The sequence below is a fragment of the Castor canadensis genome, chromosome 8, assembly GCF_047511655.1.
Source record: "Castor canadensis chromosome 8, mCasCan1.hap1v2, whole genome shotgun sequence".
NCBI lineage: Eukaryota > Metazoa > Chordata > Mammalia > Rodentia > Castoridae > Castor > Castor canadensis.
In genome coordinates this window covers 6,982,223-7,000,634 of record NC_133393.1, presented here as the reverse complement: position 1 = coordinate 7,000,634, position 18,412 = coordinate 6,982,223, and the positions used below count along the sequence as shown (strand labels likewise).

The window sequence follows — 18,412 nt, the reverse complement described above, 5'->3', positions numbered from 1 at the left end:
ACACTGATCAAAGCTGAAAGAAACAAAGCTGGCCTTTGGGCCTGGCTAGGGCTCAAAGGCTGTTTACCATACTCTGCTTAGGACATGAGAAGACTTGCTAATTCTCACTCGATTCCGTAGTACATGGCATTTCTCATTCTGTAGAGATCGGTTCAGCTGTGCAGTAGAAGCCGCCTTTCTTTATCTCAGAAGATTTATTTTTTGCCTTATGTCTAGAAAATTCCTCTTAAAATACTAGAGAAACAGAGAGAGATGGAGGATATAACACATCCCAGCAGAAAATCAATGTTATAAAATACACGGTCAGCAGTTTCTTATTAAATCAGAAATATCTGGATCAAAAGCGAAATCATGATGGCTATGATGGATGGTGGATGATAAATAAAGGTGATCTTCTCCCTTATGCTGTTTAACTTCTTCCTGATAGAACGATGTACTCAGGCGTGTGTGCATGTATGCCTAACTTCTGCCTAACCCACTCTGCAGGTTTTCCTGTAATGTACCTTAATTGTTTCATGAACTTTTCTCTGCTTCTAGCTAACAGATAAATATTCACTGTTCTTACGTATGCAATATAAAAACCAGTCATTTTATAATGATGACCTATTAGAAAATGCAGTGCTGAAGATCAAAACGGAGTTAAGAAATGCTCTGAACTTTTTTTCCTTTAGTTAAACATACACATAATAGAAATACAATAATCCAGTGAGCCTAAATGAAATTAGGTTAAAAGAAAGAAAAAATTAAATATAAATTTTTGATGCATTGGCATCAAAGTTTTCAGATTCCTAAAAGTTTGGTGGTTGGTAAAAATATTCAAGATTCAATAGGTTATGATCAGTCGTGAACTGTAAGTAATTTTAATTCTAAGCTAATAATTTCCAAAGCCCTTCAAGTAAACCACCATATTAATGTATGATAAGGAAAAGAAACACCCATCTCCGTTGTGAAGACAGAGGAAATATAATATAAAATGCTAGCTAAGCTTTCACTTGAATAGGTTTCGCTGCATGAAAAGGCATTCCATGTATTAACTGTATATGCTGAAAGTATCTCCTTTTGGTTCTGCCTTTTATTACATTTCCAGTAAATTCCACATGTTTTGGAGATGGTTATATAGAAGTAATTACTAATTAAACATTAAGTGCTTATTTATTAGCATTGCCACAAATAAAACAGCAACAACAGAATAAAATCTCTTTTCACCTTAGCACTCCAAACCTAGCCCTTTGCTTAAATTCCTTACATGAATAAATGAATGAAAAAATGAACTGAAAACAAGTTCTTCTGAAAAATCTCCTACATGCTTTTTACTTTAAGGTACAACACATAATGTCTCTCCCAATACCTGGGAAATAGAATAATCATGAAGAGTGTGGACTTAATGATAAATTTAAAATTTGGTAATTTTAAATTTATTAAATTTAAATAATTGCTTTAATTATAATTAAATAATAATAATAATAATAATAATAATAATTATAATATTAATTATAATTATATTATAATTATATAATAATATAATTATATAATTATATAATAATATTATATTATATTATATATTATATATAATAATATAATATTATATTAATAATATAATAATAATAATAATAATTATAATAATAATAATTATTATAATAATAATAATAATTATTATTATTATTATTATAAATATTATTATAAATAATAATAATTATTATTATTATTATTATTATTATTAATATTATTATTATATTATTATTATAATATAATAATAATTATATTATTATTATTATTATTATTATATTATTAATAATATAATTATTAATAATAATAATAATTATTATTATTATTATTATAATAATAATAATAATAATTAATAATAATAATAATATAATATTATATAATAATATTATATTATTATTATTATATAATTATATTATATAATTATAATAATTATAATTATTATAATTATATAATATAATTATATAATTAATTATAATTATATTAATTAATATAATATTAATTAATTAATAATAATAATATTATTATTATTATTATTATTATTATAATATTATAATAATATAATAATATTATAATAATTATAATATTATTATTATTATTAATATAATAATAATAATAATAATAATAATAATTGCTTTTAATTGCTCTTTGAGTTTTTAATTTGCATCTTAAAAAGCAGAAAATTTGCTTGAGTGTAAGTGGTCTGACAGTGCAGTGTAAGTCAGTATGGACTCAAGAACGCAGCCCTCATTTAGATGCTACAATAATTAGTACCTACCCATAGTCAATGACTCCCTTTGACTGAGACACCAGTAAGGCCCCAATAGTCATGTCCAGAACATTCTCCAGTACTCCAGTCTGTTGAGCAGTGATGATTTGATGAGTCAAATTCTGTAATTTGTTACTTGATAAGGATGGAAGCCTTCCAATGCTCCTTACTGTTGGCAGATCACCAATTTCAAGCACAATCACTTTTGAGATTGCTTCCATAGTACTGTATGGTGAGACTGTGTCTGATCTCATGTCCATCATAAGAGGTCTCCGCTGACCGACTCTCTCATAATGACCGGTACAAGGCACAGTTGGGCAAGTGCGCTTTCTTTTTGCTCCATTGTCAGCAATGGCCTTTAAGGTCCCTTCATTGCCAGGCATCTCATGAGTAAATCTGATTTGATTTTGGTCAATCTGTAAGAAGTCAGTTAGTTTTTCAAGCATCGCTATTTCCCAGCCTTTTTCTAGGACTGAAAATATCACAGTGAAGGCCAAATTAATGGAAACACCCGTGCGTATTTCAATGGGCTCTTCTCCTTGCAAGACGACATACAAAAGGTTATCCATGATGTTGAAATAGTTGGCACCAACAGATTCACCTAGCAACGAAGAAGGCGACTGTACTAGAATAGGTGGAATAAAATTTCCCCCTAAGAAAATGTGGGGGCTCTGAAGCTCATGGTAAAATACAGCCAAGAGAAGTTTGGAGGAACTTGTGTTCCCCAATAGAAAAAACCGCAAAACTTGAGGAGTCTGATCCACAAAGCAGACCTTGGTGATTTGCCTGGTGGGTAAAATGGAATAGAATGTAGACTCAGAACTAGAGGTAGAGCAGAGAGTATTGGCATTTAGACTACTAAATGTGTTAACAAAATCACTAGTAACAGATACAACTGGATATAACTTCTGTTTTGCCCAAGTGATGTCAACATTATCAAGAATTAGCATCACTTGGTCAGTCTGTTTGCAGATGAAGGCTTGTATCAGCAGTTGGAATGTACATTTCTGCTCTTCTCTAAATATACCTGTAAAGTAAAGGAAAATAAACAAGCAATACATTAGCCACAACCTCTCAGTCCTTCACTCTGGTCATCATACGTAATGCATGAAATATTTATTGAACATCTAAGGGTACTGGATATTGACAGTACAAAGAAACCTTAGGCAAAATATGAAAAGATATGTGCACTAAATAATAAGTATTTAATATATTTAATTATATATACTACATGATATATGCTGTATAATATTAAGAGCAAAAGTAACAGCTAAGCATAAAACGAGTTGAATCAGTAAAATAATTAAGACAGGAATTATCACTAAACCTTCTTAAAACAATTTCATTTGCTTTTTTTCCTACTCTCACAAACTCAAACAATACAGAATACTTTACCTAAAATGGTACCAATTCTCCATTGGACACCATTGCATGTCATATGATTCAACTCAATTCTAACACTATCTGGCGTTAGCATCAAACCCCACAGGTTAGGAACTCAGTCCTACAAGACTGCCCTCCACTTCAAATGCCAATCACAAGTCCCAGGCTGCAATCTGTTCTCCTGACCAACTACCTGTAAAATCAGTTTCCAGGACCCTCACTTTGGGTTCAATTTATTTGCTTGAGAGGCTCACATAACTCAGGAAAACAGATTGTTTATGCTTATCCATTTATTATAAAGCATATTGCAAAAGATAAAAAAAAATAGCCAGATGAACGAGATACATAAGGCAAAGTAAGTGGGGTAGCACATGAGGCTTCCATGCTATCTCCCTGCAGGCCATCCGCCAGGCACCTCCACATGTTCAGCCATCCGAACTTCTCCAAACCTGTTCTTTTAGGTTTTCATGAAGGGTTCACTATGATGAGGATTGATAAACATCTTTGGTCATCTTTTGGTCATCTTTGGTCATCAACGATGTTTGATAAACATCTTTTGATCAATTTAACTTCCAGTCCCTCCTCCCATCCTTGTTGTAAATGGCGTGGGGCAGAAAGATCCAACCCTCTAGTCATAGGATGGCTTCTCTGGCAAGCACCCCTCCTGAGACTTTCAGGAGTTCACCATGAGTCACCTCATCAGGACAGTTTTTCTGTCACACAGGAAATTTCAAAGGATTTACTAGCTCTGTTCCAGAAGTTCCTAGCAGTCAGGAAATGAGTTATTTGTTAGGAAGCAAAAATATTTAAAGAGAAGAATTTCCTGCCCAGCACAGTGGCTCACCCTGTAATACTGGCTACTTGAGAGGCTGAGATTGAGAATATCATGGTTTGAAGCTAGCTCAGGGAAATAGTGCATGAGAGCCCATCTCCAAAATATCCCAAGCAAATGGACTGGGGGTGTGGATCAAGAGGTAGAGTGTCTGCTTGGCAAGTGCCAAGCCCAGAGTTCAAACCTCAGTATGCACCTCCAACTCCTCCAGAAAAAATAAGAAAGATTTTCTTGTCACCACTATCTCAAAGTATTTTAGGGGACTTGGGGTTGAACTCAGGGGTAGCATTCTTGCCAGCAAGGGTAAGGCTATAGGTGTGTGATCTCCAGCACTGAAAAAGAGAATTTCACGTGCTCTACCACAGGAATCAGGAACAGAGAACAATCTCTGAATGTATTTGTTCTTATGTCACATCACAACTCCATAATGGAAAATGGATGAAGAAAATAATAGGGTCCTAGCCAACAGAAGAAGAGACAGACTAAAAAGACCAAAACATAATTTATGGAGGTATTTAACAATGAGAAGCTATATTGTGACCAGAATGTGAAGAATTTGGATGTCAAACTATGTAATTTTCTAACACTCTTTTTTCTTAAATGTAAAGAATAAAGAAATGCAAGACAAGAAAAAGAAAAAAGCAGTGACTTGGGGAATGTTGCCATTAAATAGAATCCAAGTGAGGGTGGTCAGGTAAATGAAAATACTTGAAGAAATGTCATTATTCATTATTTCCATTATTCTCTTTTGCCAGTGTTTGTTTGTTTGCTTGTTTGTTTTGACACAAGTTCTCACTGTGTAGTCCAGGCTGGCCTTAATCTCTGGATCTTCCTGCCCCAGACTTCCCATTGCTAGGACTACAGGCATGAGACACCATTCATGACCCTTTCCTATCATTCTCAATCCCCCCTCTATGAACCCGGAACAGTTCTTGTTCTGAATTTGAGGTGTGGGGGGCAGGTATTTAGTCTCCCAACAGAATTCCTTTGATTTGAAATTGATACCTACAAAATCTCTTTGCACTGCTTTATAGACATTTGAAATTGGCTTTTTTACTACTTTTATTAGCATATCAGTAATACAGGGGAGTTCACAGTGATGATGTCATAGATGAATACAGTGTACTTTGAACAAGTTCACCCCCTGTTATAGTCCCTTTAATGCAAGTAAGTTCTTCAAAGTAATGTAAGGAGTGGAGCAAAAAAAGATCAAACTATAACTTATGCAAGAAATACTACTTTTGATCAGGATGTAGCTTTTTCCTGCAGTCTTCCTTCCATGTGACATTTTTAAAAACATATGTCAAAGCTGCCGGTGGTATTAAATTTAGCTATCTAAGTAGGGCTTCCGAGGTAGGGCTCAAGGTAAATTTTTCCCTCAATAATAACAGCAAAAACAGTGATAGTAAAAGAAAATCACAAGAGAAATTATCAAACTGAATACTAAAAAATGTTGGACAAATACAAACTTGTGGAATGCAGTTAAAATAGTGCTTCTAGTGACATTTATAGTGTTAAACGCTTCCATAAGAAAGATCTGAAAGCAACATTCTAATATTATACCTTAAGAATTTAGAAAAAATCTAAGGAACAATATGGTCTCTGTAGTTAATAATATTCTGTTGTATACCTATAATTAGCTAATAGAATAGATCTGAATTGTCCTCACCCATCCCCACACACATAGTAACTGGTAATGGATATGTTAGTTAACTTGATAGTGGTAATAGTTTCATAATATATATGTATATCAAACATTGCATAACAAGCCTTAAATACATACATATAGATAGTCATTTATAACTCATTAAAAATGAAAAATAATAAAGTATTACATGTCAAAAGTTTAAAAATGGAACTCAGAAAAATAGAATAGCAAATCTTTGCTCATGGAGAACTCTCAAATCATACTGATTCTCCCTTTTTTAAGTTCTACAGTTCACCCCTTTCTCTTCACATATTTCAAACATGTCATTACCACTGATTAATCATTAATAGTCCATCCAGTTTTATAGTTATCTGGCTTTGTGCTTTTCTATTTCTCATTTTAAAGTATCTTCTACAGGTTGTCAAATTCTTGGGACAGTCCCTTCCAAAGAAGAAGAAGAAGGAGGAGGAGGAGGAAGAGGAGGAGGAGGAGGAGGAGGAGGAGGAGGAGGAGGAGGAGGAGGAGGATGAGGAGAAGAAGAAGAAGAAGAAGGAGGAGGAGGAGGAGGAGGAGGAGGAGGAGGAAGAAGAAGAAGAAGAAGAAGAAGAAGAAGAAGAAGAAGAAGAAGAAGGAGAAGGAGAAGGAGAAGGAGAAGGAGAAGGAGAAGGAGAAGGAGAAGGAGAAGGAGAAGGAGAAGAAGAAAGAAGGAGAAGAAAAACCATTCTCTGATTCAATATGATTCTCAGTCATTCTCTGCTCTCACCAAACTTTATGTGATTTTATAAGACACATTACCAGATTCCAAGATGGCGGCTAGAGGTAGGAAGCAGAAAGCGACCCTCCTATAGTGAAATCTTGGAGAGACGCTGGAGACACACTTTGCAGGCATAATCACCGAGAAAAGGCATAACTTTGACCCCTCCACATCTCCAGCCGGTGCAGAGAATCTCCACTTCATGTTAAACGGAGAAACGAGGAGGGCCCCTGGGGCCGCCAGTGGCCAGCGCCCATACGGCTTGGGAAGACGCGGACCAGGTGAGCTTCGCGGTACCGCGGTAGCCCCACAGACAAGCCTGGCCAGAGCAGCATAGCCCCCTGGACAGACTGACCTCCACCCGGGAAAAAAAGAGAAACTGAGTACTAAGCAATAAGAACAGTTAAGACACGATGGAAAGAGGGTGGGGTGCCCTGAGCGCTGAAGATTGGGGGAAGGGAACCCTTCCCGGGACTGTAAATAAACAAGCCGGGCAGGCTGGAGAGCCTCTGGCGGGAGCGGGGCACGAGCCGGGACGCTTGTGAGAGTGGAGGAGGGACGACCCACTTCCCACATGAACTGTAAACAAACATGGCGGCCGGCAGGAGCAGCAGCACTGCCCAGTAAGCAGGAGCAGGAAAGCTTCTGAAAGTGGCAGTGGGAGGAAAACTTCAGAGGAGAGGGGGGAAGACCCACCTCCCACATGAACTGTAAATAAACACGCAGGCCTGACAAAGCGGTGCAGTGTCACCTTTCCCAGTGCTTGGAAAGGGGAAAGCCTGTAGCAGAGGCCCCCGCACAGGAGAACTCTGAACAAACAAAGCCTGTGGACCAGGTGAGTGCTAGCTCACCCCAGAGATCTGCATAAATAACGCCGCCAGCTACAGGCTGAGAGCAGCAGGCCGCAAGCCACAGTTACAGATACCACTCTCAGAACTGTCTCCAGACGATTTTTTTCTTTTTCTCCCTACCTTTGATGAGAGAACAACCGAATTACACCTGCAAGCCGAAAAACTTACTGAAACTGTATTGCATTTAAACTGGGGACACTTGGTGGGGCTTTGTGTGTGTGTGTGTGTGTGTGTGTGTAGTTTTGTTCTACTTTATGCATCCCCTTTGATGAGACAACTACAGAACAACATCTGAGGCACCAACTCCAGGACTGGAGATTGAGACGGACACCCAAATTATTAAGAATGAAACTGCATTGCATATAAACTTGGAAGTTTTTTGGTTTTTTTTTTTTAATTTTCTATTTTCCATTGTATTTTAATTCATTTTTATATATAGATATTACTTTCATTTACTTATTTTTTATTTTTTTTATCTTTGATTTTCAATCCTCTCTCTGTCTCTCTAATGTCTCTTCAGCTTACTGTCGATTAGTACGCTAACACTCCCTGTTTATATCTTTGAAACTCTCTTGTCTGATACCTTGTTCTGCTTTCTCCCTCTTGTCTGTATATTTGTTTTCCCCTTTTCTTTAACTTCTTGCTTTCCATCTCAGCTCACCCTTCCATTCTAAATATTACCATTGTTATTATTACAAGCTAGAAAATAATTAATTGCACACAGTACAGGGACAGTAAAAACACCAAGGACAATGACAGGAAGACAGAAAAAACAGGGAAACCAGTTTCCCCACAGCAAAAAATTAGTACAGGAACCAGAGGGGAATGAAGAGAACAGAAACTCAGAGCCAGACTCCAACAAAATGAAGATAAACTATGCCAAAGGACCCAATGAAGCCCACAAGAATAATTTAAAAGAAGACATACTACAAGTACTCAATGAGAATTTTATAGAGATGATACTGGATAGGGTCAACCAAAATGTACAGGAGACACTCAAGAAATTCCAAGACAATAAAAATAGAGAATTTGAAAAAGCAAAAGAAGAAATAAAGGAAACCATAGAAGCACTGTATAAACACCAAACTGAAAGAGAGAACACAATGAATAAATGGATAAATGAACTCAGGACAAAAATACACAACAATAAAGAAGAAAACTGCCAGGATATGGAAAACCTCAGAAAAAAGAATGAAACAGAACTGCAAAACAAAACGGAAGGCCAATCCAGCAGAATAGAACAAACAGAAGACAGAATCTCAGAACTTGAAGATGAAATGGTAATTAAAGGAAAAACCGAAGAACTATTAATTAAACAACTCAAGACTTGTGAAAAGAAAATGCAAGAACTCACTGACTCCATCAAAAGACCAAACTTGAGAATCATGGGCATCGAAGAAGGAGAAGAGGTGCAAGTGAAGGGAATGCGTAATATATTCAACAAAATAATAACGGAAAATTTCCCAAATCTAGAGAAAGATATTCCCATACAAATGCAAGAGGCCTCCAGGACACCAAACAGACCAGATCAAAATAGAACTACTCCACGACATATCATCATTAAAACAACAAGTTCAGAAACTAAGGAAAGAATATTGAAGGCTGTAAGAGAGAAAAAACAAGTAACATACAAAGGTAAACCCATCAAAATAACAGCAGACTTCTCAACAGAAACATTAAAAGCAAGAAGAGCATGGGGTGAGATCTTCCAGGCACTGAATGAAAATAACTTCAACCCCAGGATACTCTACCCAGCAAAGCTATCATTCAAAATAGACGGAGCAATAAAAGTCTTCCATGATAAGCAGAAACTAAAACAATATGTGACCACAAAGCCACCATTACAAAAGATTCTGCAAGGGATCCTGCACACAGAAAGTGACACCCAACTTAACCATGAAAAGGCAGGTAGCACCAAACCACAGGATAAGAAAAAGCAAGACAGTAGAGAGTAACATCAAGTTAGGTACACACAATCAAACCTTCAAACGACTAAGACAACTAAATGGCAGGAATCACCACATACCTATCAGTACTAATGCTTAATGTTAATGGACTTTATTCACCCATCAAAAGACACCGTTTGACAAAATGGATTAAAAAAGAAGATCCAACAATTTGTTGCTTACAGAAGACTCATCTCACCGACAGAAATAAGCATATGCTTAGGATGAAAGGCTGGAAGAAGATTTACCAAGCCAATGGCCCCCAAAAACAGGCAGGAGTAGCAATACTTATCTCTGACAAAGTAGACTTCAAACCTACATAAATCAAATGAGATAAAGAAGGACATTCCATACTAATAAAAGGGGAAATAGACCAAAAGGAAATAATAATCATCAATCTGTACGCACCCAATGTCAACGCACCCAATTTCATCAAACATACCCTGAAAGACCTAAAAGCATATATAAATGCCAACACAGTGGTTGTGGGAGACTTTAACACTCCATTATCATCAATAGATAGGTCATCCAAACAAAAACTCAATACAGAAATCCAAGATCTAAAATATGCAATAGATCAAGTGGACCTAGTAGATGTCTACAGAACATTTCATCCAACCTCTACACAATATACATTCTTCTCAGCAGCCCATGGAACCTTCTCCAAAATAGATCATATTCTAGGGCACAAAGCAAGCCTCAGCAAATATAAGAAAATAGAAATAATACCGTGCATACTATCTGATCACAATGCAGTAAAAGTAGAACTCAACAACAAAAGTAAAGACAAAAAACATGCAAACAGCTGGAAACTAAATAACTCATTACTTAATGAAGAATGGATCATCGATGAAATAAAAGAGGAAATTAAAAAGTTCCTGGAAGTCAATGAAAATGAAAACACAACCTACCGGAACCTATGGGACACAGCTAAGGCAGTCTTGAGAGGAAAGTTTATAGCCATGAGTGCATATATTAAAAAGATTGAAAGATCCCAAATCAATGACCTAATCATACATCTCAAACTCCTAGAAGAACAAGAACAAGCAAATCCCAAAACAAATAAAAGGAGAGAAATAATAAAAATAAGAGCTGAAATCAACGAAATAGAAACCAAAAAAACCATACAAAGAATTAATGAAACAAAAAGTTGGTTCTTTGAAAAAATAAATAAGATCGATAGACCCCTGGCAAACCTGACTAAAATGAGGAGAGAAAAAACCCAAATTAGTAGAATTAGGAATGCAAAAGGGGAGATAACAACAAACACCATGGAAGTCCAGGAAATCATCAGAGACTACTTTGAGAACCTATATTCAAATAAATTTGAAAATCTAAAAGAAATGGACAGATTTCTAGATACATATGATCATCCAAAACTGAACCAAGAGGAAATTAATCACCTGAATAGACCTATAACACAAAATGAAATTGAAGCAGCAATCAAGAGTCTCCCCAAAAAGAAAAGTCCAGGACCTGATGGATTCTCTGCTGAATTCTATCAGACCTTTAAAGAAGAACTGATTCCAACCCTCCTTAAACTGTTCCAGGAAATAGAAAGGGAAGGAAAACTGCCTAACACATTTTATGAAGCCAGTATTACACTAATCCCAAAACCAGGCAAAGACACCTCCAAAAAGGAGAACTATAGGCCAATCTCCTTAATGAACATTGATGCAAAAATCCTCAGTAAAATAATGGCAAACCGAATTCAGCAACACATCAAAAAGATCATTCACCACGACCAAGTAGGCTTCATCCCAGGGATGCAGGGCTGGTTCAACATATGATAATCAATAAACGTAATAAACCACATTAACAGAAGCAAAGACAAAAACCACTTGATCATCTCAATAGATGCAGAAAAAGCCTTTGATAAGATCCAACATCATTTCATGATAAAAGCTCTAAGAAAACTAGGAATAGAAGGAAAGTACCTCAACATTATAAAAGCTATATATGACAAACCTACAGCCAGCATTATACTTAATGGAGAAAAACTGAAACCATTCCCTCTAAAATCAGGAACCAGACAAGGATGCCCACTATCTCCACTCCTATTCAACATAGTACTGGAATTCCTAGCCAGAGCAATTAGGCAAGAAGAAGGAACAAAAGGAGTACAAATAGGTAAAGAAACTGTCAAAATATCCCTATTTGCAGACGACATGATCCTATACCTTAAAGACCCAAAAAACTCTACTCAGAAGCTTCTAGACATCAACAAGAGCTACAGCAAGGTAGCAGGATATAAAATCAACATAGAAAAATCATTAGCATTTCTATACACTAACAATGAGCAAATGGAAAAAGAATGTATGAAAACAATTCCATTTACAATAGCCTCAAAAAAAATCAAATACCTAGGTGTAAACCTAACAAAAGATGTGAAAGACCTCTACAAGGAAAACTATACACTTCTGAAGAAAGAGATTGAGGAAGACTATAGAAAGTGGAGAGATCTCCCATGCTCATGGATTGGTAGAATCAACATAGTAAAAATGTCAATACTCCCCAAAGTAATCTACATGTTTAATGCAATTCCCATCAAAATTCCAATGACATTCATTAAAGAGATTGAAAAATCTACTGTTAAATTTATATGGAAACACAAGAGGCCACGAATAGCCAAGGCAATACTCAGTCAAAAGAACAATGCAGGAGGTATCACAATACCTGACTTCAAACTATATTACAAAGCAATAACAATAAAAACAGCATGGTACTGGCACAAAAACAGACATGAAGACCAGTGGAACAGAACAGAGGATCCAGATATGAAGCCACACAACTATAAGCAACTTATCTTTGACAAAGGAGCTAAAAATATACGATGGAGAAATAGCAGCCTCTTCAACAAAAACTGCTGGGAAAACTGGTTAGCAGTCTGCAAAAAACTGAAACTAGATCCATGTATATCACCCTATACCAAGATCAAAATGGATCAAGGATCTTAATATCAGACCCCAAACTCTTAAGTTGATACAGGAAAGAGTAGGAAATACTCTGGAGTTAGTAGGTATAGGTAAGAACTTTCTCAATGAAACCCCAGCAGCACAGCAACTAAGAGATAGCATAGATAAATGGGACCTCATAAAACTAAAATGCTTCTGTTCATCAAAAGAAATGGTCTCTAAACTGAAGAGAACACCCACAGAGTGGGAGAAAATATTTGCCAACTATACATCAGACAAAGGACTGATAACCAGAATATACAGGGAACTTAAAAAACTAAATTCTCCCAAAACTAATGAACCAATAAAGAAATGGGCAAGTGAACTAAACAGAACTTTCTCAAAAGAAGAAATTCAAATGGCCAGAAAACACATGAAAAAATGCTCACCATCTCTAGCAATAAAGGAAATGCAAATTAAAACCACGCTAAGATTTCACCTCACCCCTGTTAGAATAGCCATCATCAGCAACATCACCAACAACAGGTGTTGGCAAGGATGTGGGGAAAAAGGAACCCTCTTACACTGTTGGTGGGAATGTAGACTAGTACAACCACTCTGGAAAAAAATTTGGAGGCTACTTAAAAAGCTGGGCATCGATCTACCATTTGATCCAGCAATACCACTCTTGGGGATTGTAAAAGACTGTTACTCCAGAGGCACCTGCACATCCATGTTTATTGCGGCACTATTCACAATAGCCAAGTTATGGAAACAGCCAAGATGCCCCACCACTGACGAATGGATTAAGAAAATGTGCTATCTATACACAATGGAATTTTATGCAGCCATGAAGAAGAACGAAGTGTTATCATTTGCAGGTAAATGGATGGAATTGGAGAACATCATTCTGAGTGAGGTTAGCCTGGCTCAAAAAACCAAAAATCGTATGTTCTCCCTCATATGTGGACATTAGATCAAGGGCAAACACAACAATGGGATTGAACTTTGAGCACATGATAAAAGCGAGAGCACACAAGGGAGGGGTGAGGATAGGTAAGACACCTAAAAAACTAGCTAGCATTTGTTGCCCTCAATGCAGAGAAACTAAAGCAGATACCTTAAAGCAACTGAGGCCAATAGGAAAAGGGGAACAGGAACTAGAGAAAAGGTGAGATCAAAAAGAATTAACCTAGAAGGTAACACCCACGCACAGGAAATCAATGTGAGTCAATGCCCTGTATAGCTATCCTTATCTCAACCAGCAAAACCCCTTGTTCCTTCCTATTATTGCTTATACTCTTCTACAACAAAATTAGAGATAAGGGCAAAACAGTTTCTGCTGGGTATTGGGGGGGGAGAGGGAGGGGGCGGAGTGGGTGGTAAGGGAGGGGGTGGGGGCAGGGGGAAGAAATGAACCAAGCCTTGTATGCACATATGAATAATAAAAGAAAAAAAAAAGACACATTACCTTAGTAAGCATTCTTGCTCTTAATGGGTTCTTTCTCAAGGTCAAGGACTATTTCTCATATTTAAACCACAGGCTTTTTATATTACCTCAAACAGAGTAGAGGCTCCTTAATATGTTTAAGTTGCTTGATATACTATGTTCTTTCAAAATTCCTACTCTTCAAGTCATTTTTATATATTCTTTTTAGGTATCTAGCTATAAAATGATTATTCCATAGTTAAAATTCTTTTTAAGCCAACTCAAAATAAGAATAATAGCAATCAAGAATATACCAATTCCATTGTGAGTATTGTCCATAAATTAACACTGGATTGGTCAATACTATAAGAAATTCAACTATTTCACATGAATAAGATTGAAATTATATTTGGCTATATTTTTATGAATTTTATTCTTATTGAACCACATAGTGGATTTGTCCCCAAAGGTTCAGTTATGATAAAAAATTTTGAACCATTTATTCATTCATTAAGTACACATACAGGAACAGAAACTTTTTTCTTCTGTACTTCTGTTCCTGATAACAGATGTCTTCTCAGGCCAAAATAACAAAGTGGGTTACTCACAATATGATTCAAGTATTGTTTTGGAATATAAGGTATAGGGGTTATTCTAGTAGCATGTACACCTTCAAAGAAATTCAATGATGTAGTTCTTTCATTTACTTATTTATGTTTACATATTCCACACAGAAGCCAGTCCACCAAACAGTCTGATTACCTACACCATCTCTGGCTTTAGGATTCGAAGTCTCTCTTTATCTACTCAACTGTGATGTTGGATAGAGAAGATTATGACTGGTGCCCGTGTTCAAAACATGTATACAGAGAAGAAAGAATCTTGAGATGTAGAATATGAGGAAGGGGAGAAAGATTTGAACTGAGGAAAATCAGAGAGAGTTTGAATGTGAGAATTTAAGAGAAGACCACTTCTGCTGAAGGGGTGTGTTGCAAAGTACCGGTACACCCTGAGGAGTCTAGGTAGAACCCTCGTCCATGAACAAGCTCAAGAATGAGGTGATATAAGCATGAAAAATCACAAATCTTCATGACCCATTGGAATTTTGAGTAGGCTGGATTTTAAACCCTAGAAATTGCAATATTCAATTGAATAAACATCCATTTGGATTCTTTGTGTATATTTAACCTGCAAACAGAAGACACTTATGTTATTATGTCACCTCCCTCTTCAATAATCAAGAACTAGTCACCAATCGTTCATATAAGTACTGTGCCTGGACTAGGAATTAAATGCCAATCACACATGGCTTCTCAAACATGAGTTAACTGTTTTCTTGTTTAAATTTAGCCAATTTCTTTCCTAATTTCAACGGCTATAGTGCAAGCCAATTGCATACGTTGTTCCTATTCCAAATTTCTCCTCATTTTTGCTTTAAACAAACTCTGAGCAGGACATCTTACATGAAGAGACCACAGCATTGTGATTTCTGTAACATTTGTTTCTGAGATTCATTGCTATAATCTTCACAGAATTGATAATTAGTATCTTGTATTCGTCTGTTTTCTGCTGCCAATAACACTAGAAAAGAAGTTTATTTTGGTTTCAGATCTGGTCCAAGGTCAAAGTTTGCATCTGGTGGCACAGAATACAGGTCGAGCTGGGAATCACATGGCAAAAGACAGGAAGTGTGTGAATGTCCGTGTCCTCTGCTCTCTCTCCCTTTTCTTATAAAGCCACCAGTATTCCACCATAGGGGCTCTACCCTGATTACCTTGTCTAATTCTAGTCATCTCCCAAACGCCCTGCCTCTGAACACCATAGTTGTGTTAACTTTCTACCCTAGTGATACCCATAATGAGGATTAAATTTCAATATGAGTTTTTGGAGGGTACAAACCATATCCAAAGCATACCATGTTACTTGGCTTACATAAAAAGAGGTTCACCAAAACCTGGTGATTTTAGCCATGCTTCCTCCCACACTTACACAAAATTGAGGACATACCCATTTTGATACAACCTAACTACAAAGAACATTTAAATCATTTCTTTGATTAAATGCTCTTGACAGAAGAGCTCTTTATCAGGAACCTTATGCTGTTCATAAATTTTTCTATCCTAGGAATGGCACTATGCAAAAGTAATCTGTAATAATCACCTCTAGCTCTTCTTTAGCACCATAGAGTAACTACTGGCTAAAACGATCTATGATACAATTCTAAACGACTGGAAGAGAAGAGTGCAAAATTCCCAACATGTAAAAATGACTAATGATTAAAGAGATGGAAATGCTTAGCATACTGATTTGATTACTACACATTGTAGATATGTATTGAATTACCATAATATATCTCCATAACGATGTACAAATATGTCCCAATAGAAAAAAACACATGCATGTCAGTTATTTGGCCAGGACTGTCCACTTGATAACAGGAGGTTTTTACACTGACAATGTTATATAGATTTACTACTTTAAATAAACTGTGCAGCCTTCACTGTGCAGGCTATGAAAGATAACAAAAATGCTGTTGCTTTAGCCTGTGCCTCTCAGCAGTCAGAACTGAAGTCTCCTTGAGAAGGAGTGACAATTAGGATGTAACTCCTTCAGCCTCTTTACAAGAAAGATAAAGCTGTATACAAACAGCATTTACCTACTGGCAGGTGGGATTTAGATATTGGGTACATTATTGTGCTTAACTTGAAAATCTTCCTTCAGTAAATAAAGCTAAAACAGACAAAAGCAAACAAAACAATCCCACCAAATCACAGTCATATCTGGTAGTGCAAGTATACTACTAGCAGGCATTTCTCTGGGTTTTGACAATGCAAAGGAAATATTCTACATGGGACGAAAAGTCAGTTCTTTTAAAATAATTAGTCTTTAGTGTTATTGGAGTAAACCAAAGATGAAATTGTGAGATGCAACTAATATATATCTATGATAATTCAGAGCTTCTTAAAGTGAACTAAGTTTCAATGAAGACAGTTTTATTTAGATGCCAACTGAAGTTCAGCAGATAAGCAAAAGCCCCTCAAAAGGGAGAAACTGATGGTGGAGGGAATGGATGACTAACAGAGCAAACTTCTTGAGAGTATAAGAACAGAACCCAGGTCCCTTATAAAGCAGGTAAGATTGAGAGGGCCACCTGTCATCGAGGTGAAGGGGTGTTATGCACAGGTAGAGGTCAACAGGAGATTGAAAGTACTCTCGTCTTTTGGGACTTGGGAGGTTAAGCAAAGTCCTTAACTAAAAGTCAAGCAAGAGAATGGGATGTGGAGCTGAGGTTTGAAGAGGGAGGTTGGATGGAATATTCCTGGATTAAGAAAAGGTCTTAAAATAGCCATTATGAAAGAGGAGTCAAACTAGTCTTTTCAGATTTTCATGCTTAATACAATGTGAGAAACCATTCTGTAAAGATAAGTATAAAATTCTTCAAAATTAAGAGTAAGAATGAATATTATTTAAAATGAGAAAAATCACAATGCAATTATAAGTTCAAAAGCCTCATAAATACCTTTAACATGGTAAAATAAGAAGAAAAGCAATATTTTATCAATAATACCTAACTCATTTATGTATTGATTTTTTCTATATGTTATTTTATATTTTGTGTTGTTTCCTTGTACAATGAAGGGTATAATCTATTCTATGAAAGTCTTAGATAATTCAGTCTTTTCCTTCACCTTAGATAATTGGTATATATTTTCCAGTACTGATGAGTTAAAAGAGTTTCATTCAGCTTCACAACTCATTTTTATATATATAAATATTCAGAATTATTGCTAACTGAGAAATTTCTTGAAAGTTTTTTCTTATCTATGAGCTGCTTTGTTTGAATGAATATTCACAAGCCATGTGAATATATTCTAGTCATTTCAAACTCTCCCTCCTCCATCTCACTTTCTCCTTGTGCTTTAGGACAGGGTCATATAACAGTGTGACCTAGGGTCTAGTACCTGTGTTCACAGCACTGGGTAAGTCAGCACAGATATTTAGAAGTAATTTTATAAAAAAGTGTCTGTGAACCAGAAAAATCATACCCTACTAAAACCAGATCACATGTATATCCATCTCAGCTTCCCCTTAGCTAACCCACAACTGCTGTGGACAGTCCACTGTCACCCAATCCCACAGCATTCATGATAAAGGGAAATGTAAAATAGAAATAGAAGGTTATATTAACTAATTTCAATTAACATACATTTTTACACAAAGAAAACTCATCTTTAATACCAAACCACTAACAAAAAACAATCCCTATCAATATTATATATTTATTAATTTGTATAGCTATTTCATTATTACCACACCTTAAGTACATCTGGTTAATTTTAAAGATTTTAACAAAACATAAATCCATGTAAGTACATTGCTAGGCCTCTTTCTGGATCCTTGGA

At 36.0% G+C, this 18,412-nt stretch overlaps 1 protein-coding gene across 8 annotated transcripts in view; it reads right to left on the bottom strand.

Annotated features, from left to right (window-relative positions):
* Pkhd1 (PKHD1 ciliary IPT domain containing fibrocystin/polyductin) overlaps positions 1 to 18,412 on the bottom strand; it is a 468,594-nt gene that overhangs the window by 48,468 nt on the left and 401,714 nt on the right. For all 8 annotated transcript variants that reach the window (XR_012450616.1, XR_012450617.1, XM_074081972.1 and 5 more), the window contains one exon: positions 2,282 to 3,299. Coding sequence is in view for 6 of the 8 variants with exons in the window: in XM_074081972.1 (XP_073938073.1) it covers positions 2,282 to 3,299 (1,018 nt within the window). In the remaining 2 variants the exon portion in view is untranslated. The remainder of the gene's footprint in view (positions 1 to 2,281; positions 3,300 to 18,412) is intronic.